Below are 23,722 nucleotides of genomic sequence, written 5' to 3' on the forward strand. Positions count from 1 at the left end.
TTAGTAACAGAATGTGAAAACAATAAATTAACAACAAAAAAAATAGTGTGTGTGATATATGGCAATGTTCCCATCTCAAAAATGATGTACTTAGTTATTCTGAAAAACAAACTACATCATCATGATAGTAAAAATGTAAATCTTGAAATCCAAGGTAAGTAAAATTCGATAGAAATAAACATAGCATATGACAGAACTTATATAGGCAGGAAATGAAAACCTTTCTGCCTTAGTGGGGATTCACTGATTTGTCAGGACTCTGAAGTGATTGCTGACTGAAGCACTCCACCGTGCATAATACAGACCCTCCAGTTCCTGTACAATGCCTAGCTGACATCTAATCCATATCTTCTTTGGCTTCGCAGCACACGTCCCAGTGCCACAGCGGTGACCAACGCAGGTCCCGTCACGAGGGCATGACTGAGAATCAGACATGGGTCCCGGAGTTTGTTCTTCTGGGATTTCCAGTCAGCGCCAGGACAAAGTTTTTCCTCTTTGGCCTCTTCTCGCTGTGCTACATCTTCACTCTGTTTGGGAATGGCATCATCCTGGGGCTGATCTGGCTGGATCTTAAACTTCACAGCCCCATGTACTTCTTCCTCTCACACCTGGCCATTGTTGATATTTCATATGCATCCAACAATGTCCCCAAGATGTTGGCAAACCTTCTGAACAAGAGAGAAACAATTTCCTTTGCTCCATGCATAATGCAGACCTTTCTGTACCTGGCTTTTGCTCATGCTGAGTGTCTCATGCTGGTGGTGATGTCCTATGATCGGTACGTGGCCATCTGCCATCCCCTGCAATACTCTAACATCATGAGCTGGAGAGTCTGCGTTTCTCTGGCTGTCACTTCCTGGACTTGGGCCTTCCTCCTGGCTCTAGTCCATGTCATTCTCATTGTGAGACTGCCCTTCTGTGGGCCTCATGAAATCAACCACTTCTTCTGTGAAATCCTCTCGGTGCTCAAGCTGGCCTGTGCTGACATCAGGCTCAATCTCTTGGTCATCTTTGCAGCCTGTGTGTTCATCCTGGTGGGTCCCCTGTGCCTGGTGCTGGTCTCCTACACGCGCATCCTGCTGGCCATCCTGCGGATCGGGTCAGGGGAAGGCCGCAGGAAGGCCTTCTCCACCTGCTCCTCCCACCTCTGTGTGGTGGGGCTCTTCTTTGGCAGCGCCATGGTCATGTACATGGCCCCCAAGTCCAGCCACCCTGAGGAGCAGCAGAAGATCCTTTCACTGTTCTACAGCCTTTTCAACCCCATGCTGAACCCCCTGATCTACAGCCTGAGGAATGCCGAGGTCAAAGGGGCCCTAAAAAGGGTGGTGTGGAAGCAGAGATCAAGGTGAAGCCATGTCTGGGAGAAGTCTTGAAGGGAGAAGATGTGTTCTCTATGAGAATTGCAATGGGCATAAAATGGCTGGACAGTTCCCTTTCTTTTATTTATGATGTCCTGAATGTTTATTGAATAGATTCTGTTTATAAATGCAGAGTACTGATCAGGCAACAAAGCAGAAAGCGAAAAAATCACAGACAGCACAGGCTGTAGAACTCAGAGGGTAGCAAAGAATTAAGAGCTATGAATTCACTTAATGTAAGTTTTTCCAAGTCTTTCCATTTCCTAACCAATGGGGCAATAAGTGAAGTAAGCCAGGCCCAAAGAAACATAGGTCCCATGGTTTCCCTTATCTGCAATAACTAGTATATGTCTGAGACAAGCAGAAATGGTCAGATAAGTTGATGTTAAGCGAAATGAACCCCAAGTTAAGGACTCAAATGATTTTTTCTTTCTTGCTATTGTGTCTAACATATTTATAAGATATTTCTTTGTTGCTTTGTATGTCCCTCCTCCACAGTATAAACCCTGTTTTCACTGTATTTGATGTTGGTATAATTTGTGGAGAGGAAGGGAGAAAACAAGTTGTTTAAATAGGGATACAGGTGGACCCAGTGCACCAGTGAGATGTACAAGATGTTTCATTGAAAATGAACTATACATCTTTGTCATGGGGGGGGGTGGAGGGAAGGTGGGGAGGGCATGGGAAGGGAGGGTAAGGGGAAACAATGGAGGAGGAAACAATGCTTGATAAGAAATGAACTCATTACCTTGTCCATGTAATTGTAACCCCTCTGTACAGCATTTTCACAAGAAAAAAGAAAATAAAAGAAAGAAAAAAACTGTGAATTCCTCAAAGGTGCTATTCATTCTTGGTGTGAGCTTTAAAATGCTTGAGAAAGAAAAGGGCAAAAAGACAAAGCTTCTTTAGAAGGGGAATATTGTCAAGGAGAGAATCATATCTATTAGATAACTTGTCAACTATAGATAAAAGTTATCTATTATTTCTATAGATAACGATTATTAACTTGAGCAGGAGAGGTTGCTAATAATTCTTTCTCTATTTCAGTAGGAAAAGTTTAGTCCTGGAGCTCAATAATGCCAATTTCCAGACAATAAGGACAAAGTTTGGAAGACACAAAAAAAATGGTAAGATTTATGGCTTTGTTGATCTTTGTGGGATGGTTATTATCATTTCAAGTGAGAGTAGAAGTCTTTCCTCAGTGCTCCGTGTGCAGCCAGGATTTCAGGGAGCATCTCTATCCGCAGGCCTGTTCTATCACATGGTCTCATTGCTGGGTGTTTTTTCAAGGTGACAACCTTCCTCATTGAGACCCTTGGTGCTGTTCTCAATGTCAAACCATGCCCACAATTCTAGTCTATTTCCTGAGGAGAAGGCAGCTCATGACTGGCCTGAGAGAGCTCAGCTAGCCTCTCAGGAAAATAAAGGGATTCAAATACCTTCTGAGAACAAGCATGTTCCTTGCAATCAGGATCTGCGACTGAAGGGCAGATAGCGTGCACCCAAGCCAGGCATTGCCCTAGCAACACAGGCAGCTTCCAGATCTCAGTGCAGAGCTCTTCATTAGGGTAACTAGCACTATGAGGGTATGATCATAAACCATTCATATCAAATTCACATCCGACAGGTGAAAGAGGGCTGCAGGAGAACTGGGTCTATAGAATGACCCCCGGGTTCCATTTCTGAAGCTGACAAGCAAAACAGCCCCAAATTTCAACAACTAGGATATAAATTCACTTTTGATGACGTTCATTGTGTGCCTTCAGGAAGGAGCAGACTAATAAATGCTTCCTACCTGTATGTTTCAAATGTGCAAAGAGATTTTTTTAAGGCATAGAGATTATTTTCAATGGCTCAGGAATTCAGAAGAAAAAGAAGTCAGAAAACAACAGATGGAGCCTTAAAATAGAAGTCACGGAGCCACGTGCTGGTGACTCACAACTGTGATCCTAGCTACTCAGGAGGCTGAGAACTGAGGAATGCAGTTCAAAGCCAGCCTGGGTAGGAAAGTCCATGAGACTTTTATCTCCTATTAACCACCAGAAAACCAGAAGTGGCGCTGTGACTCAAGTGGCTGAGCACTAGCTTTGAGTAAAAATGCTTAGGGAAAGTGCAAAGACCCCAAGTTTAAACATGACTGACAAAGACAAAATAAAAATGACAAAAAGATCAATCAAATACCTTAAAATTTAAACATACAGTCCCCGAAATAAGACTGGATTTCCCGAAAGAGGAAAAAAAGTCATCAGATAGGCTAAATTTTGGACCAAGAACATTAGGAGGAAAATTTACAAAATAACGATGGAAGTATACAGTTTACAAAAAATGCAACAGTGAACAGCCTAGATGGAGCAAAGTATGTTTTAAGTCTCTCCCACAGTTGAAACTCTGTAGACAGAAAAATTAGTTTATTACTTTCTAGTTGGTTGGTATATACGCAAAGCCACTAATGTAATGAATTATGCCTGACTTTTCTATATTTGAGTATGAGAATAAATTTGATCAAAGAATACATGAAACATTTATTCCACAAAGGCATCCTCAGATCATCTCTGAAATTATAACAGGTCAGTTCATTTCTTTGTCAAGAGGAAGAGAAAATAGTTGTAGTAGTCACAGCACGAGAGGGATCTTGCCCTTTCCCACTTATGCTCAAAATCACAAGAAATTAAAGAGTAGACATTGTTTCCTGCAGAGAACATTCCTTCCTTGCTTGTTCTCTCTAGTCAGTTTCCACAAAATAACAAGCCCCATTGGGATATTTTACCCACTTTCTTGGCTCCAGGACATTTTGTTCCCATAGCTCCTATGAGTCTGGTTTTTCTTTGTGAATCCTATTCCTAGTGGAGACACGATAAATATATCTATGCATACACGAGGAATGTCTGGATTAGGTAGCACATAAACCTAAGTCAACGTTAGAAAGGGTGAGAGAATTATATATGAGTTCTCTCTTCCCTAAATATCAGTTCATCTATTTGAAGCCATAATAAATCCGAGCTGCTGGACCCTTCAGTGTGTGAAGGGGTCCTGTCCTGCCCTGGAAATCACTCCAGTCCTCTTCAATCTGTGTTCATAGACTCCAGAGTCACTGGTGAACAGCAGCTGCATCTTGTCATGAGTTAGCCTTTGTGGAAAGCCCTAAGAGGAAACTCTCGTCTTCCCAGGAAAGGAGCAGGTGGTCATTTGTGTGATGGATTTTTTTCCATATTGAGAAGTGATTGGGCTAAGCATAAAATAACAGGGACTCTTATGACAGAAATCCATTCTCAACTGAGTTTTGCTTCCGTGGATCTTCTTGGAAGAGAAAAGTTTCAACACCAATTAACAGCTACTTGATAGAACATTACCCAGCTCATAACTGACACGTCTCATTTTCAGTTGTAAGTCTCAAGTTTTTCTTTTTAGACAATTGACTCTTTATTTATTATACAGTTTCAGACAGACTGCAATAAAAGAACACTATTCAAAATTCAATCATCATTGCCTGTTAATGCCAGAGGACTGCTTTTCATAGACCTAGGTTACTTTAATAATCTCTTAAATATAATTTATTTTGATGCAATTTGTGTTGGATTCTTGTTTAAATTCTAAAATGGAATAGTTGTTTAAGAGATCCAACTATAAAAGTTTCTACCACCTCATGAAATTAGATAGTGATTTCATAAAATAATAGACCTGATCAACTGAGAAATGAATTTATGTGAAAAATGTCCTGCAGGTTTATTTTTGATGTGTCTCTTATTTTATAAAAGGAATCTGTGAGAATTCAAATACCTGTGAGACTTTTTCACATGAGTGTTTTATGTGACACCAATAGGAAATGTCTCATTTACATTTTGCTGAAGTATGAAGCAGAATGTAGTCTATATGTTTAACAAATACCTACAGATCTTCTCTTCCGTGTTAAAGCCACGTGATGATGAGAAGCCTATAAACCAAGAGCCATCTGTCCTTCTACTTAATTTTATTGTGCTGTTATCATATACAATTCAGAAATACCATTTCTATCTTACTGTTGCCAAATATTACAAGAATGTTGAAGTGAAATGAATTATCACAGCTGTCTACATGTATGCAAACTAGGTCTAATTAATTGGAAGGTTCTTTACATAGGAAGTTATCATGTATGTTTCTATATAGATATATTTAATTCCATGTTCAACCCTCTGATTTAAATCTGATATATGTTACTAATAAATGATATAAGGTATTTGTTGTCATATTGTATTATTGATATATATATGTAAGTGTACATATATTGAATATATAAAAATGCTTGGCAACTTCCAAGTGTAGGTTGAATATTAGGTGTATGCATAAATATAAAATATAAAGTATAGAGTAGAAGAGAGTCATATTACAAAAAGCCACAGCAATCTATAGTTCTCTAAACAATTCAAGTTTACACTATCAACAAGAGTCACAATTCTCACAAATAATTCTGTGTGTGTTTGTGTGTGTGTGTGTTGTGGAGCTTGAACTCTGGGTCTGGGCTCTGTTCCTGAGCTCTTCTGTTCAGGCAGTCTACCACTTTGAGCCATTGCACCACATCCAGTTTTCTGGTGGTTAATTGGAGATGAGAATTCCACAGACTTTCCTGCCCCGACTGGCTTTGAAACGTGATCCTCCTCGTGATCCTCAGATTTCAGCCTTCTGAGTAGCTAGGATTACAGGTGTGAGCCAGTGGCACCTAGCTATAAATCATATATTTTTTATTGTGAAAATACCATACAGAGGGGTTACAATTACATGGGCACGATAATGAGTACATTTCTTATCAAGCATTGTTGCCTCTGCCTTTGTTTCCCCTTCCCATTCCTTCCCATATCCCACCCCTGCCCTCCCACTAGATCCCTCCCCCCACCAAAGTTGTAAAGTTCGTTTTTCGACATAACTTGTACATCTCATTGTTGTAATGGGTCCACCCGTATCCCTAGTTAAACGATTTGTTTTTCCCTTCCCCTCCACAAATTATACCAACATCAAATACAGTGAAAGCAGGGGTTATACCGTGGGGGAGGGACATACAAAGCAACAAACCCAACATTATACTTAATGGTGAAAAACTAAAGCCATTTCCTCTTAACTCAGGAACGAGACAAGGATGTCCATGCTCTCCACTGCTCTTCAATCTAGTATTAGAATGCCTAGCTACAGCACTAAGACAAGATGCAAACATAAAGGGGATCCAGATAGGGAAAGAAGAAGTAAAACTCTCCCTCTTTGCAGATGACATAATTTTGTATTTAAAGAAACCCATGGACTCCACTCCCAAATTACTCAAGCTGATTCAAAACTTTGGCAAAGTAGCAGGGTATAAAATTAACCCCCCAAAATCAATGGCTTTTCTGTATGCCAACAATGAGAAAAACATGGCTGAAATCAGGAAAGCAACTCCATTCGTAATAACCCCACAAAAAAGAAAATACCTAGGAATTAACCAAAGAAGTGAAGGACCTCTATGATGAAAACCTGAAAAAGGAAATCAAAACAGAACTTAGAAAGTGACAAAAACTCCCATGCTCCTGGATTGGAAAGATCAACATCATGAAAATGGCAATACTTCCCAAGGCTATCTACAAATTCAGTGTGATACCTATCAAAATTCCAACCTCATTCTTCAAGGAAATAGAAGAGGCAATCCAAAAATTCATATGGAACAATAAAAGACCCTGAAAAACAAGAACGATCCTTAAAAGAAAAAACAGCGCTGGAGAAATATCAACACCAAATTTCAAACTCTACTACAAAGCCATAGTAATCAAAACAGCTTGGTACTGGCACAAGAACAGACCTCAGGACCAACGGAATAGAATTGAAAACCCAGAAATGAACCTAAAGACCTATAGCTGTTTATGAGTACATTTCTTATCAAGCATTGTTGCCTCCTCGTTTGTTTCCCCTTCCAATCCCTTCCCATCTCTGCCCCCCCCACCTTGTGCCTAAGTTGTAAAGTTCGTTTTTCAACATAACGTCTTGTACATCTCATTGTTGCAATGGGTCCACCTGTATCCCTATTTAAATGATTTGTTTTTTTCCCTTCCCCTCCACAAATTATAGCAACATCAAATACAGTGAAAACAGGGGTTATACCGTGGGGGAGGGACATAGAAAGCAACAAAGAAATATCTTATAAATATATTAGAAACAATCTCAAGAAAGAAAAACCACTTGAGTCCTTATCTTAAGGTGGCCCAGTGGTGTAAATCATATTTTGATGGCACAGATTCTGAGAAATTGTGCAGAAAGGATGATTGACATGTCCTTGTCTTCCTTCTTGGTCTCACACAAGACACATCATACAGAAAACACTTTTCATGTGTGGATTTATGTTTACTGCAATGCAGGAATACAGATGAGCAAACATTTGGTGTAATCACAAAAGCCTGAAAAAGGTGTCCTCTACGATGAAGAGCATTTAAAGATCAATATGTTGATCCTGGATGTATATTGAAATGATTTTGTTTATAAATGCAGAGTGCTGGTCAGGAGTGAGCCAATGCCACCTGGCTTAAATTCACTTTTGATCACATTCATTGTGTGCCTTTGGGAATGGACGAACTACTAAACACTTCCTAATTGTGTGTTTCAAACCTGTGAAGAGTTGTTTGGGATCCTAAAATCACTGTGTTTATCGTGGTCTGAGATTTCATCTCCTCCAATTCCTGCTCCATCTAGGAGAATGTGCTCAGTGCATCCTTTTCACCTTCTGGAAATGGACAGAATCCCCACCCACCCTTCTCCCTCTCTAGCCTTTGAGGGTGGCTATGCCCAGTTTTGGAATCATATTTGCTCTAGCAGCAGAGTTTTTTGTTCATCTGTTAAAGAGATTGGTCTATAATGCTTTTCTTTTGTGGGGTACCTCTCTGCCTTATACAAAGAATTTGGTAAAGTTCCTTCTATCTCTATCTTATGGACAAATTCAGAGAGAGTTTTCGTGCTGGGTCTTCTTTAAATGTCTGATAGAATTTAGCATTGATTCCATCAGGTGCTGGTTCTCTTCATTAATATTTATTAATGTTCAGTGCCCTTATTTTGTCTCTTCTGACTGATTTTAATTTAATCTCCTTTATCATCTGAGTGTAGCTATTCCTGCCTGCTTTCCAAGCCTATTTGCCAGGTAATTTCTTTTGTAACCTTTCATCTTAAGCAAATGTTTGTAATGTCAGTGAGCTGTTCTTCTTATTGACAACAAACGTTCAGGTCATGTGTCTTAATCCAATTCACTGTTCTAAGTCTTTTGATTGAGAACCCGAGATCATTAATGTTCAGTGCTATTGAGAGGCATGCAGCAATTCCTGTGGTTGTGTTGTTTTTATAGTGTTCCTTTTGCTTCTCTGTTCATCTAGTTAGATTTCCTATCCTATGTTGATGGTTACATTTATCTTCTTGTTAGGTGTGCAGGATTCCAATGAGTATCTTTAGAAGTGTTGGTTAATAGTCATAAATTGTTTCAGTTTTGTTACTATGGTAGGATTTTATCTGTAGCTTAGTTATGAATGATATCTTTGCTGAGGAGGTTGATCTAGATAAGCAGTTGTTTACTTGCATTTCTTCAAAAACATTTTTGCATGATGTCCTTACTTTTAAGGTTTCTCGTCATAAATTTGCTGTTATTATGATGGGATTACCACTAATGTGATTTAGATTTTCTCTTTCAACTTTCAGTATCTTTCCTTGTTAAAATTTAATGTTTTACCTATGATATATCTTGGCTTGATCCTTTTCTAATATTTTCTATCAGCTGTTCTAAAGGCCTCCTGTAATAGAATGATTGCTTCTGTCTTAACATTTGTGAAAAGTTTTCTTGTTATTGTATTGAAAATAGTTTTCTATTTTTTTAGCTTATATCTCTTCCCTTTGGTCTATGCCCATTATTTTTACGTTTGGTCTTTTAGTAGTGTGACAGAAGTGTGTTTTGTCCACTTGTACTTCTCAATTTTTTCTCAGATTATTTGCTGATTTTAATGTCTGTTTTTCCTGAGTCTGATATTTGGTCTTTAGTTTGATCTGTTCTACTGGAGACACTTTTACAGAGTTATTAGTTGACTTACTGAGATTTTAACTCCTGATTTCAGGAAAAGAAGCATTTAGTCTTTATCCTTAGTGGATTTCTTGTTCATATTCTCTATTGTCATCCTTACTTTGCTCAGTTGTTTATATTCTCTTTGGGTTCTTTTGACTGTTTGCATCCTCTGTGAATTCATTCTATCTTTCTTCAGTACATAAACTATTAACAGAAAAGGCCTACAGACTCATTTCTTCTTGGACACACTCATAGTAAAACATGGCATCTAGTGGTCTTGGTAGAAGCTATCTATCTAAATGCTACTAAATTGATCTTCGAATAAAGGCGATTAAAGATTGGTCTTCAACACTAAAATTAGCAGGGGCAAAAGTTTAAATCACATTAGTTAGAAAGTATAGCAGGCATCCTCATGCCATAAACTATCTCATAAATTTATGAGAACAACAGAATAAAAGTAAGATTTATAATTTCAAAGTCACAGTAAATTTAAGATTGACAGCAGAGAGAGAACTTTCTTTTTGCAGATATTTCCTTTAGTTTCAATTTCCTTGTGACAGAACTGAATCAAATGGCCACTGAATCCTTAAACCACTCACTGACAGAGAAGATGAAATTAAATGGTTGGCTTAGATTCATGGTGGTTTAATCCTCTGTGGTTCAGAGTGAAGGCCACTTTTTCTGATAGCTTTAAGCACTAATCCCTTTAGAAAATCTGGAGAGGATCAGCAAGGAAGTGGGTAATAGCTAGAGTGCAGTCAACTGGCTTATCTGCCTAGTGGCTCAAGTGCACAAGCTAGCCTACTGAAACCCTCAAATGAAGTAAAACTTTCTAGGGGGCAAAGTTTGCCACTCTTCAGTATCAGAAATCCAACTAACACTCAAGATATGATACTGTTTAAAAACCATAATGACTACAGTCTCTATGTATAATGAAAATTTCTTAGCTTCCTTTAAGAGCCATATTTTATATAAGTAAAAAGAGATTAGGGAATTAGAATAAACATTATTGAGTGGATATGCTGTCTGCTATATTTAAGCATATTTGCATATTTGTTTGCTATATTTAAACATATTTGCATAGTTTCAAAAAGCCTGAGTAGTATCAAACTGTTTTTCATTTCACTTTGGAGGTTTTTTTGTTTTAAATTGTATTGTGTTTTGAACTAAGGACCTCATGCTTGTAGGAAAGGAAGTCTACTACTTAAGCTACACTTCTACCTCTATTTGCTACATTTATTTCATGAGATAGGATCTTGTATTTATTTTCAGGCCTGGACTGAAATCCTTCCCACACAGCTGAGATGAAAAACAAATTCTTCGATATCCAGCATTTTTGGGGAGATGAGAAATATTTTATTCTTTTTGCTTTGACTGGCCTCAAAGAATGATACTACACATGTCAGCCTTTAAATACCGAGTATTACAGGCATGAGTCACTTCACCTGGCTATCAAACAAGTATTAAGACTATATTAAAACATAGCTATATCTTTCCAGTCTTATCTGTTATTGTATTAACCAATTTAATACAAGATATAGGAACTGGCAGTATGGCTCAAACCGTAAAGAACCAGCCTTGAACAAAATAAGTCAAGTGAGAGTGAGTTTAAGACCCAATACAATAAAACTATTAAAAGAGTAAATGTAAAACTAAGAAATAAAATATATAGTTACTTAAATAAGACTGCATTTCCTTTAACAGAATAGACTCAGCAAATAGGCCAAATTCTAATTTGAGAACACTAGGAGGGAAATTTGTGGAATAGAGTTTGAACAATATGCAATTTAAGAAAAGTAATTTAAGAAAAGCAGATTTCAAAAACACTTGGTATTAGACTCTTGTAGTAATGGAGGAAGCAGGAAGAAAATAGGACACACCTGTTGAGATGTGTTCTCCTGGTTGAAGAACCTCAGAATCCTCAAAACAAGGGTACTATGAATATCAAGCCACATAAAAGGTGAAGAGAGGATGGCAAAGCAGTCTTGAGACTCAAGATTGAAGAAAATAGGGGTGTCTCTCCCCTACTAGCCCCAGCACGGGAGCAGGAGGAGAACAGACTTCCTCTCTCTTCATCAGCTGTGTCCCTGGTGTATCTCCATGACATAAACAGTATCGAATCATTCTGGTGTATTATAACATTAGATTAAAAAACACATGGAGGGGGGCATTTCAATTCTCCAACACCTGAGTAAAGGGAAAGGCCATTACAAAACCAGGAGGAAATTTCTGGAGATGGTTGATGCTAGAAGAAGTACAACATAACCTGGAGCATGTCAGCACTGGAATCCAGTTCCAAAGAATAGTATTTCACCAATATTTTCTTATACATTACTTTCTAGACAGGAAGAACGTATTAACTAGAATGCTCACAGCTGCAAATGATAAAGACTCACTGATTGCCTTCTCCTTTCTCTTCTTGGATTCTTTTAGGGCCTTGGGGGTAAATCTCTACAAGCTTTCTAATCCCCTTCTGCCGCTCCAGGTTTCATACTGTTGCAGAACTCCCACAAGACACGTTAGGCATCCTGAACACTGTTTCCTTGCAATTCTGTATGCCTGTATCCTGAGTTGGACTGCTGACTTCTTTACATCATCTTCTTTCTTTCTGGCTTCATGAGCATGAAAAAAATACACAAGAGAAATGCAATGTTGAAAGGAGCCATGAGCAGTGCTCTTATTATTACTTGAATTATTTTATCTTCTTTAACCCACCATCAAAATTCTACCTCAGAGGAGTTCAAAAAAAGAAAGGAAAAAGAGGAAAAAATGATTCAAGACCTGTGAAGGAAGCATTTTGTCCCAGAAGCTACCCAATATTAAAAGCATACTTAGACTTAGCTGTAGTTCTAGTCATGAGTGGTATTTAGAAAACTCTATTTCACAATTGATCATCCTCAGTAAAAGGTTCTTCACTACAGATGAAGCTATGGGTATGTGTAATAGTTATTTTCACTAGAATATGAAATACGAATCAAAAGCAATATCCCTAAGAAATCTACAACATCCCACAGGTGATGTTTTGCTGTAATTATTTCAAAGTTAAATGTAAAAATAGACAAATGATTTTCTATCCACAGTAGGCTGTGTTAAGTGTCATTAAGTTGTCCTCAGCACAAGAAAGAAAATTGTGCTAATTATGCAAATCTGATTGAATATGCATAAATTATCCTTAGATCTTTCCAGATATAAAAAATGAAATTTATTTTCTCTTATCCATTTCTTTGTAGGAAAGATGACTAATAAAAATGTTGAACTCAAGAGTTATTTAAGGGTTGGGAAGGTGGCTCAGTGGTAGAGTGCTTGCCTTGCATGCATGAGACCTTGGGTTCAATTCCTCAGCACCACATAAGCAGAAAAAGCCAAAACCGGAAGTGGTGAAGTAGTGCTCAAGTGGTGGAGTGGTAGCCTTGAGCTGGAGAGCTGAGGGACAGTACCCAGGCCCTATGATCGACAAAACAAAAGGGAGAAGAAGAGTTATTTAAGTAAAGAGTGATTCTTGCTAATTCTAAGTGTTTTGATCTATCACAGAGGAGACAGAATTTGGGATTTGTAATCATTGAGAAAATCTCCATGAATGCTTTGAAGAATTGGTGATATGTTTGAAGCAAAATTTAAAAAAAAGTTAAAATTGACCTGGAACAATATCTAGAATGAGAACTATCTTGAGAATGGTATTTGAATGAGGAGAGTTTCCTAGACAATAGAGAGGTCAGAGGAGTAAGCATCTATTATTAGTGATATAAATTTTTTATTAAAAAATAACACAGATTAGCCTCTTCTGGAATATACATTTTTCTTTTCTCCACAGTAGGTTAAAATATAGGTAAGATAGCTAGGGAAAATTAAGAAGAAGACACAGAACTCCTGAGCTGCAAGAAATCCAATGACCAGGTCTTCTTGTGTAACTGTGAGATAACAGATATGCATTGGTTTAGGTCATTAAGTCTTGCTTAATTTGTTGCAGAAGTCATAGACAACAAATACAAATAAACAAAGATCATTTGTTCCCACTTTTGACCCCTGTGAGACTAGCAATTTATCATTTGGTGAAATGATGGATGTTTTGCTTTGAGGGCACTTTTTTTTAAATTTTATTTTATTTTATTTGAGAACATACTGTACAGAGGGGCTACAATTACATGGGCAGGATAATGCATACATTTCTTACCAAGCATTGCAGCCTCCTCCTTTGTTTACCCTTCACCTCCCTTCCCAGTCTGAGGGCACTTTTAAACTAAAAAATTATGAAGGACATAATTATATTTTATCTATATAGGTATGTGAGTTGATATTTACCATAGAACAAAATTAGCCCTGAGAATGTGTTAAAGATTTGCTTTCAGTTCCTAGTATTTAGGAAGTCTTTTTTATAGGCTAGTATAAATAATATGCCTTATGAAAAGGAGTGGTATTTTATGAGAGGTAGTATAATACGTAAATGTTTTGTATTTTTACCTTTTTTAAGAGTTTGAGTCAATTGTAGAAAGGTACGTTGCTAATCATTTGCCTTTGCTCACATGTGTTACAATATTGTGTATGGGTTAGCCTCTGGGAAATTTCCATGAATGCTCATAGGAGAGTTAAAAATGGCAAAAGTGTCTAAAAATTATTTTGAAGCAGCATCAGCTCCGACAGACCCTTTGAAAGATGCTCCGCAATTCTCATAGGTTCCTGAGATCACATTTAATAAGTTGTTCAACGTGTGTTTAAACTTCAGTCTTCGTGTCTGAAAGATGGAAATAATGCGTAGATTCAAATAATGTAGTAATGCGTAGATTCAAATAATGTAGTGTACACAAAGCACCTGGCTCGGTTTCTATAAGCAGGGATGGTTCTGATGGCTGCTATTGTCTCTCCTTGCTCATTTCATGTCCCAGTGTGAGTAGACAGACCTGGCATGGGAGACCTATGTCGGTACTGGGTGGCCAGACCCCTCAGCCATCTCAGAGCCACAGCCTCTCCCACAGCTACCTCGCAGGAGACGGCAGAGTGGCATGAAGTCCCAGAACCACAGGAACCTTAAGAGTACTGCTACTGTGCTTTGTGATGTTTCAGTTTATTACCCCAGGGATACCTGGAAGTTTGTGCAGAAGTAATCTGATGTCATCACTGGCCTGACATTACCCCAGATTTTTTCCCCAAAGGATAATTGTTGCTCTTCTCCCGAGGGGCTGATTCAGAACATCCTAGTACCCTCAGGGAGAAGATAAATAGCTGTGATATCTTACAATACTCCTGGGAAATTGAACTCTCAGTAGAAACTCTGCAATAAACATTTTTTTCTCTCTCTCTCTGATTGTAAAATAAAAGCTAGGTTTCTGGAGTTCTTTGAAGACGTTTCATCAATCCCAGTGAGTCCTCCCATTTCATGGATTTCATCCAGGGCATGTGAGAGTTCTGTATTTATTTTGGAGGTACATTTCTCACCTCATTTACATTTTCCTTTCTAAGTTAAAGTATTTTCTTTGGGGGAAAAAACCAATTTCATGCTTACATCTTATTTTGTTGCACAGACACATTGGAGCTGGAAAGTCGTTTTCTGCAAGGATAGTATGGCATTCAAACTCAAAAACTGACATTTCTATGTGTTTTCCCCTCCTGACTCTGAGTGTACTTTTTTGGTAGTTAGGAAGCAGTCATTACACCAGGTCTTATCAGGGAACTTAAGCTGGACTGGACGGAGAGCCCCAGGACTCAGCATTACTCTTCTCCACCTAGTGGTTGTGGTCAGAAATGACATGAGGGCATTGGGTGGGAGGAGTTTTAGGGAGAATAATACCCAAATACCAGGCATCTGTGAATGAAGATAGTGAAATGAAACCTATGGAAAGTCGCTGTATGAGAGAGGATTGTAGGAGAGGGGAAAGGGAGAGTAAGCTAAGCAAAAGGGACAATCTGATTAAAATATTATGTATACATAGGGAAAACTCCCTTCAAACAATTGAAATGCCATGAAAATTAAAAGTACAACAGTCCTGGGCAGGGTCCTGGAACTTGTGTGAAGGAGAAGGCAAACTGAATATATGAACAAGGCTGAATATGATCCAGGGTCTATGTACATTTCTGAAAATGCACCAATGAAGTTTGCTGAAATTGGTTTGGGAAGGACACAGGAGAGTTTAGGGAGAATGAGGGAAGGGGTAAACCTGATCAAGGCATGTTTTATGGCTATATGAAAGCCCCAGGTAAAACATGTTGATGATAATAAGAAATGTGGTTAACAAATTGAAAAGAAGAACTAGCATAATTATCTCAATGAGAAGAGATTTGAGAATTAGAAGCACATCTAGGCATTGTCTTTGAATAAGGCTCTGAAAATACCAAGCTAATGAAAAAATTTTTCATATTACCTAGGCTAATTAAAGACATTGGTGGCCCAGAAAACCTTTATCACAAGGAAAATCCTAATACCATTCACAATAGATCTTTACCTTGCTGAATCAGTGTAAAAGGTAAAATGGTCATGTAATTATTTCTGGTTTTGGAACTATCCCAATGTCTCACCCTTTTAAATATATTTTTTCCAGTCACAAAGTCAGGAGAGAATGAATTAGCAGCCAGATCTGCTACAGAGTAGGAAAAAGGAATCAAGCCCAAAGCTGGAGAAATATTTTGGGTTGTAGTACTGTCTGGGTGAAAAATTGCTCAGATTGGTTATGGAAATATGTTGCTATGTTTTTATCCTATTGGCAATGCAAAGTTTTAAACATTCTTGTGATTTTTTTCCTCTATTCAAATGTGATAGTTGCTCAGGGATTTTAATCTATTTTCATTTTAATGTTGTCTAGTTTTAATGACAAAATGGAAATTATAAGGAAGATAACAGTGTTTATTAATCCAGACACAAAAACAAAGTAAAAAGTTAAGAAATAAATATTCCTACTGGGTAGTGATAAACTTATTTGCCTTCAATAATAATATCATGCATTTTACTCAGAAATTAAATGTAACGCATTTAATTTAATATTAAGTGATATTAAAAGTTAATATTACTTACTTTGTCCAATAATGTCTAACTAAAATGTATAATACTGATGTTATAATTTTGCCCTTGGTACACTGTGAAAATGCTCTGTAACTGTAGCAAAAATAATTTATGTGCACTTATCTAGAAAACTCCCCAAATGCAGAACATTTAGCAAAAGTAGTCTGTGATTTCATCTCTGCTTTGAGGAGACAGTATTCTCAAAGAAACACTCTCTCATAACTTACCCCTCTCCATGGATTTAGAGTCCTGTGAGTGTAAAATGTTAAGTCTTGTGTCTTCATTACACACTTAGAATCTTCATACTTAGAGATCCAAAGCATCGGTTCAAAGCAGGTAGGAGATACCGTTTAAGTTTTCTATTGTCCATGTGGAAAAACTTTCAGAAATGTTTTAGCTTAAAACAATAGAAGTATATTTCTTGACATCTGTGGAGACCTCTAGAAGTCTGGAGTGAGGAGTTCATGCTTCAGGTCTCTCAGAACATGTCTCTCTCCTCTGTCTTCTGGTGATCTTCACATTCTGATTTCCATGATGGCTCCTCAGGCTCTGTGTACCTTCTCTAGCTCAGTTCTTCCTTCTGTCTTCATGTCAAGAGGACACTTTGCATTGGAATTTAGGCCCATTCGTGACACTGAAGATTATCTCAAGATAATTGCATCTGAAAAGACCCTTTATCTAAGTAAGGCAACATTCATAGATGAGGAGATTCCGATTGCAAAGTCATCATTTGATTCACTATAGGTAACAATACATTTAAATGTGGCTATTTAATTACTGATATAATAAAATCCATGTTGTTATGCCTATTTAAAGTAATTCATTGAAAACATTGTTTTTAATAGGAGACTTTTTAAAAGTAGAAAAAATGTGTTGATCAGTTGTTAGGAATATATTATATATGCACCACTAATCTTCAACTGAAAAAATTATCCGTCACCACATTAATGAATAGATTTGGGGTGACTACTTTTTATGAGACATAAAGAAGTATAAGGTATGATAGTATTTGTTATCTGATGAGAGGCAGCCCCTGCCTATAAATAAAAGACATCTCTACTAACTAACTGCCATCCAGCATCAGTGCCGCCTCATCTTTGATCTTATCTTGAGGATTCCCTGTGTCTCCATGAGGATATAAAACTTCTTTTCAGGGTTCTATTGACCAAGCATATGCATGTAACAGGTACCCAAAGACACTACTTTTATGAGTCCCTCTGATTTACTAGAGAAGACTCTGCCTATCCAATACTCTATCCAATGGAGGCTAGAGAGCCTCAAGTAAAATGCAACCTTTCTCTTTATAGGAACTGCTTGTACACAGGCAAGAAAACCTGTCCATTGAAGAGATCTGCGACTCTACTACAAACCTCTGACAGGCCCAGGCATGAGGCCAGAGGATACGCACACTGTGATATAACTCCGGAATTTTTGAAAGATACATATATTTTCCAAGTCAATACAGGCTTGCTTGAGCCCAGGTCCAGAGTTCAAGCCCTATGACCTACCCTCCCCCCAAAAATGTCAAGGTGTGAAAAGGCTCAAATAAGGTGGAGCAAACTTTTCCAGATGCAGGAGACTAAGTGCAAATGATATGTGACAGATTGGATCAGATCCTTTTGGGGTGGAGATGGGAAAATTGGACATTAGAAATATGTAAACATTAAGCATACTGACATAGTACGGATAGGTAAGTGAATATTTTTTAATTGGTGAAAAATTAAAAATGTATAGGTAAACGGGGGTACATAGCTACCCTGTAATTTCCAATGGTTCAAAAATTAAGTATGTACAGTAAGGAGAAAGTATAAGATGAGCAAGAAAGAAATCTAAACTTACCTGAATATAGGTAAATGTTTATTTTCCCCCCATCGTTGTTGACTGTTTTCTATATATCTAGATGTATTTCAAGATAAAGTGTTGAAAAGGGATTGATAGAACTGGGAACGCTGTCTGAAAGAACAAGCAAATCGCCTTTCTCTGAGCGTACTTTGAGGAGAATAAATCCAGTTTCTTTGGTCCTGTAGCTCGGATGATTCTGTCATGCCTTCTTCATTGACAGACGGCCGCTGAGGGATGGGAGGCAACCACTCACGGGTCACAGAGTTCATCCTGGTGGGACTGCAGCTCAGTGCAGAGATGGAGGTGCTCATCTTCTGGATCTTCTCCTTGCTGTATATCTTCAGCCTTCTGGCAAATGGCGTCATCCTGGGGCTCATCTGCCTGGACCCCAGACTGCACACCCCCATGTACTTCTTCCTCTCCCACCTGGCCGTCCTCGACATGTCCTATGCTTCCAATAATGTCCCCAAGATGCTGGGAAACCTTATCAACCACCGGAGAACCATCTCTTTTATTCCGTGCGCAGTGCAGTCATTCTTGTATTTGGCTTTTGCTGCTACGGAGTGCCTGATTTTGGCAGCCATGTCCTATGACAGGTTTGTGGCCATTTGCCATCCCCTCCATTACACTGTTCTCATGAGCTGGAGCCTGTGCACCGGGCTGGCTGTCGCTTCCTGGGCATGTGGGTTTATCCTCTCGGTGGCACATTCATTTCTTCTCCTGAGGCTACCTTTCTGTGGGCCCCACAACGTGAATCACCTCTTCTGTGAAATCTTGGCAGTCCTCAAACTGGCCTGTGCTGACACCCAGGTCAACCAAGTGGTCCTGTTTGCCGCCTCTGTTTTTGTTTTAGTCGGTCCCCTTTGTTTAATGCTTGTGTCCTACACACGCATCCTCTGGGCCATTTTAAAGATGCAGTCGAAGGAAGGCCGCATGAAGGCCTTCTCCACCTGTTCCTCCCACCTGTGTGTGGTTGGGCTTTTCTTTGGGATAGCCATGCTGGTTTATATGGTCCCAGAGTCGAGCCAACGAGAGGAGCAGGAGAAAATGCTGTCACTGTTTCACAGTCTCTTTAATCCAATGCTCAACCCCCTCATCTACAGCCTGAGGAATGCCCAGGTGAAGGAAGCCTTTCACAGAGCCTTGCAGAAGAAGCCCAAGTAGGCAGCAGGTAGAAGAAGAGAGGAACAAACAGGACTGTTATGGTTTGCTGAAGCAAAAGCCTGGGAATGTTTCCCCATTAGAAGCTTGGTATAAGAATAGTAATTGCTCAAATCCTAGCTTGGGGAATAGGGGAGGAATATACATTATAATTTTCACTAGCTTCTGTCGACTCTCTCCACTGAACCCAGGTTCCAGATTAAATGCCAGTAATGAGAGTCACTCCTATTCAGAGAGTGGGAGAGGGTGGAATTGGCTTCACCTGCTTGTTTGCACCTATTTCTTCGCATTTTTGTTTCAAGTTAAAGGAAAACTAATTAAGCCTTTAAAAGCCATTTAAAGAAAAGCTTGCTAAGGCCAAAGCAAATAGAATATATGGAATATGTAAATTCATATGGCTATATAAATAAATGTGGAAATAACAACACAATAAAATCAACAAAGCCAAGTTTTTTTTCCTTAGGAAGGATCATCAAAATTGAAAATTTTTAGCTAAATGAACAGCTGAAAAAGTCCAACTTTTGAAGATACTAAGAGTTGTAAAGGAACATTCATACTCATCCATCTGATGTATAAGAAAAGAATTGGAAGGGAATGCTGAGAATTCTAATTGTGTGTTAACAATGAGAAACTTAGACAAAGAACAAATTGCTAGAAAGACACAATCTACCAAATCTCTTATAAGTAAACAATCTGAACAGATTTATAATAGTCAATAAATTTACAACTTATAAAATACACTATGATACAGTTTTATAGTGGTAAAAATTTAAAGAAAAAGTAGCACTATTACTTTGCAACAATTTCTTTAAAAAAACAATTAGAACAGAATACCTCTCAGCTCATTCTAGAAGGTATCACTGATATCAAATACACCATTGGAAATAAACACCCAACATCCTTACACATGTAAATCCAACAATCCTTGACAAATATCAGAATTGAAATCCAACCAACAAAGGAAGAATCAACCACCATGACCAAACCAGATTTATTCTAAAAGTAAAGGATAGTTTTGACACTTAGAACTCAAGTCAGACTATTGAAGGAGAATAAAAGAGCATAATTTGGGCTGGGAATGTGTCTTAATGGTAGAGTGCTTGCCTTGAATTCATGAAGCCCTGGGTTTAATTTCTCAGTACCACTTAAGTAGAAAAACCAGAAGTGGTGCTGTGACTCAAGTAGTAGAGTGCTAGCTTTGGGTTAAAGAGCTCAGGGACAACACCCACGCCCAGAGTTCAAGCCCTATGACTGACAAAAAAAAGAAAAAAACAAAGAAAAAACAACTGAGGGACAGTGTCCAGGCCCTCAGTTCAGTCTCCAGGAATGACAAAAAGAAAAAAAAAAAGGGACCATAACTTTTCATCCCAGATAATGAAAGATTTTGACATTTCCAATACCTTTTCATGATAACTACTCACCTCCGTCTACACACACATTCAACGAATTGGAAACAGTTAAATGTTTCAATCGAAAGCACTGGTAAGAAAATCTCAGGTAAAACTATACTTGATTATTAAAGACTGGATGCTTTTTCCCACATGATAAAGGAACAGACCAGCCTCTGGTAGCTTACTGCTCAGGAAGCTGAGATCCAGAGGATCTCAGATTGAAGCCTGCCTGGACAGAATCATTTGTCAGTCTCTGTCTTCAAAATAACCAGCAAAAAGCAGAGCTTGAGGCATGGCTCCAGTGGCAGAGCACCAGACAAGCAAGCAAGCTGAGGGAGCAGGAAGCTTTGCATTCAAACCCTAATACCACCAAAACCCATACTAAACAACAACAACAATACTAAATAACAACAACAATTGTAAACAACAGCAATACTAAATAACATTACTAAATAAACAACAAGACAAACAAAACAACAATACTAAAACAATACTAAATAAACAACAAAACAAATAACAGTAATACAAAATAACAAGAAAACAAAAAATAACAGTACTAAATAACAATACCAACAATACTAACTGAACAACAAAACAAAAAACAACAACAAAGCAAATACGTTTAAATAAAATCCTCTCTTGCCTTTTCTATGTCACATTGTAGTGGAATTTCAGGAACAATAAAGAAGAAGAAAAATAATCCAGTTCAGAAAATAGTCAGTAAAATTGTGCTATAAAACATCATGCTCCTATATAGACATTTTATATTATTATATTATCATTATATTGTTATATTAGCCAATTATATATCATATTATTATTGTCATTATTATAATAGTTATATTTGTTATATCATATTAATTATATTATTATATCATATCAATTATATTTAATATTGTGTTTTTTAGTAAAATCTGCAAAAATCAGAATGAATTAATTCAGCAACTTTGCAGACTAAATGTCAATACACACACAAAAAAGCGGTTCTGCCAAGTACTAAGCTAAGCTGAAAATAGTTGTTTTCTTGTTTATGAGTGGACAAAACTAGCATGCTTGGCAGATCAGACAGGAAATAACAGGAGCGTGGCAAAGCACAGAGGAAAGAAAAGATGCCTAGAAGAGACCAGGAGGGAGAGCTGGGTAATGATGTACATCATCCATCCCAAACCCAGTAGCTCAGTGAAGAGAATTGCTTTCATGCTCTTTTGTTAGGTTAAGTTTCCTTTAGCAGGAAGTCAAAAGTTGGATTTTACTTATTTAAATTAAGAATGTCTATGCATGCTACCATCTGAGAGATGATGTGTCTATTCAGAATGTATTTCAGCAAAGCTCAGCATACTGTCTTTATGAGGAACACTTATAAGCTGCTGATGAATCTAGCCTGCTAGGTGGACTTGATCCCAAGTACCACACCACATGCTTCAGTTAATATGCCTGTGTACACATGAATGTGACCCTGTACATGCTTACATACAGATTTATAAATTATATCTAACTTCCACACATAAGAGAGAACATGTGCCCTTTGCCTCTTTTGGTCCAAGTTACTTAACATAATTTTTCCAGGTCCATCCATTTCTTTGCAAATGATGCAACATCATTCTCCCAATTGGATAAGTTAAATCCCATTGTGTATATATTTTCTGGATCCATTCATCCATTGAAGGGTCGCCAGCTGTTGCCATAGTTTGGCTATGACCTGTGCAGTGGAGTATTCCCATGGTATAACTCCTTTGAACACTAATTTATAATCTAACAAAATGAATACCAGAAGATGATACTTGAGGTGTGTGTGAAGAGGTCGAGGGGAGGAGGGCAAATGACCAAAGAGAGGAAAGAGGGAGAATGAAGTGAAAATATTCTGTGTATATATGTGAAAATGGAACTAGAAGAATGGAAGGGTAAGGTTGGGAGAGACAAGAGAGAGAATGATGAAAAGGATGACACCAATCCAGATGTACTGTGTTCATAAACTAACACGTTGAATTGTAACCATGCAACCACTTTGCCCAACTATGTAAAAGGACTAAATTATAACAAAAAGACTCAGACAATTCAGTAAGTGTGGGGGGTGGGGAGGAGATAGAGACTCGGACTGAAAATCATAAAATGTAATACTATTAATGTTGGTAGAAGTTTAAATTTGTACCATTTCGTTGGAAGCCATTTGTCAATATTAGCTAAAAATCACATATGTACTTATTCTATGATTTTGTCATGCCATACTTGAAGTATATCATGGTAAATGTGTGTAAAAAGAATGTACGCTAAGACCCATTCACAGCAGACAAACTTGGAAATGACACAAATGCCCATGGACGATAGAATAAATAAATGGTGTGATATTTTTATTGACTGTTAACTAGCATTTAAAAATAGAAACTACTGCTACAAACAGATGAATCTTGGTCTGGAATATGCCTCAGGTGTAATTGCTTATCAAGTATTTAGAAACGGATGGATGGAAGGATCTCAGAAAGCACTACATTTGCACAAAGTAGACACAACATAGCAAATTAATCTCTATTACTTTAATTTTGCATTTGCTTGCATTTGTAACATGAGGAGGTTTTGCTGTGGTATTTCCATCCATGCACACAGTGCATTGTAAACAAATTCACTCCCTCTACCATATTCTGTTCCTTTTCTTCCTTCTCCCAACTTAATAGCTTTTGGTAGGTTTCATTATGCTCAAGGTATATGTATATTGATTTGTATGGAGGATTTTTTATACTCTGTACTCATCAGTATCCCTCCTAAGTCTCTCTCACTTTCTACTGATTGAGCCCTTCCTAGATAGAAGCACCCTTTTCCATTTCTTCCCCATTACCATCACCATCATCATTTTAGGTTTAGACTTTCAAAATGAGCAAGCACTTTTGAGTTTGGCTTATCTCACTCAACATGATGATCTCCAGTTCCATTCATTTCCCAGAAGATGGCATAGATACAT

General features: G+C 38.0%; 2 protein-coding genes across 2 annotated transcripts; both read left to right on the forward strand.

Moving 5' to 3' along the window:
• Nucleotides 1-416: 416 nt before the first annotated feature.
• LOC138810177 (olfactory receptor 2A5-like) lies at nt 417-1,349 on the forward strand. The gene has a single exon (XM_069997354.1). The coding sequence runs from the start codon at nt 417-419 to the stop codon at nt 1,347-1,349; it is 933 nt and encodes a 310-aa protein (XP_069853455.1).
• A 17,102-nt stretch (nt 1,350-18,451) lies between these two features.
• LOC138810223 (olfactory receptor 2A2-like) lies at nt 18,452-19,381 on the forward strand. The gene has a single exon (XM_069997383.1). The coding sequence runs from the start codon at nt 18,452-18,454 to the stop codon at nt 19,379-19,381; it is 930 nt and encodes a 309-aa protein (XP_069853484.1).
• Nucleotides 19,382-23,722: the final 4,341 nt, after the last annotated feature.

The sequence above is a fragment of the Dipodomys merriami genome, unplaced genomic scaffold (genome assembly GCF_024711535.1).
Source record: "Dipodomys merriami isolate MVZ:Mamm:240054 unplaced genomic scaffold, mDipMer1.0.p SCAF_5, whole genome shotgun sequence".
Classification (NCBI taxonomy): Eukaryota; Metazoa; Chordata; class Mammalia; order Rodentia; family Heteromyidae; genus Dipodomys; species Dipodomys merriami.

Bases quoted from the DNA above. Each gene is read 5' to 3' on its own strand.
- LOC138810223 (XM_069997383.1), top strand. From the start codon at position 18,452: ATGGGAGGCAACCACTCACGGGTCACAGAGTTCATCCTGGTGGGACTG.
- LOC138810177 (XM_069997354.1), top strand. From the start codon at position 417: ATGACTGAGAATCAGACATGGGTCCCGGAGTTTGTTCTTCTGGGATTT.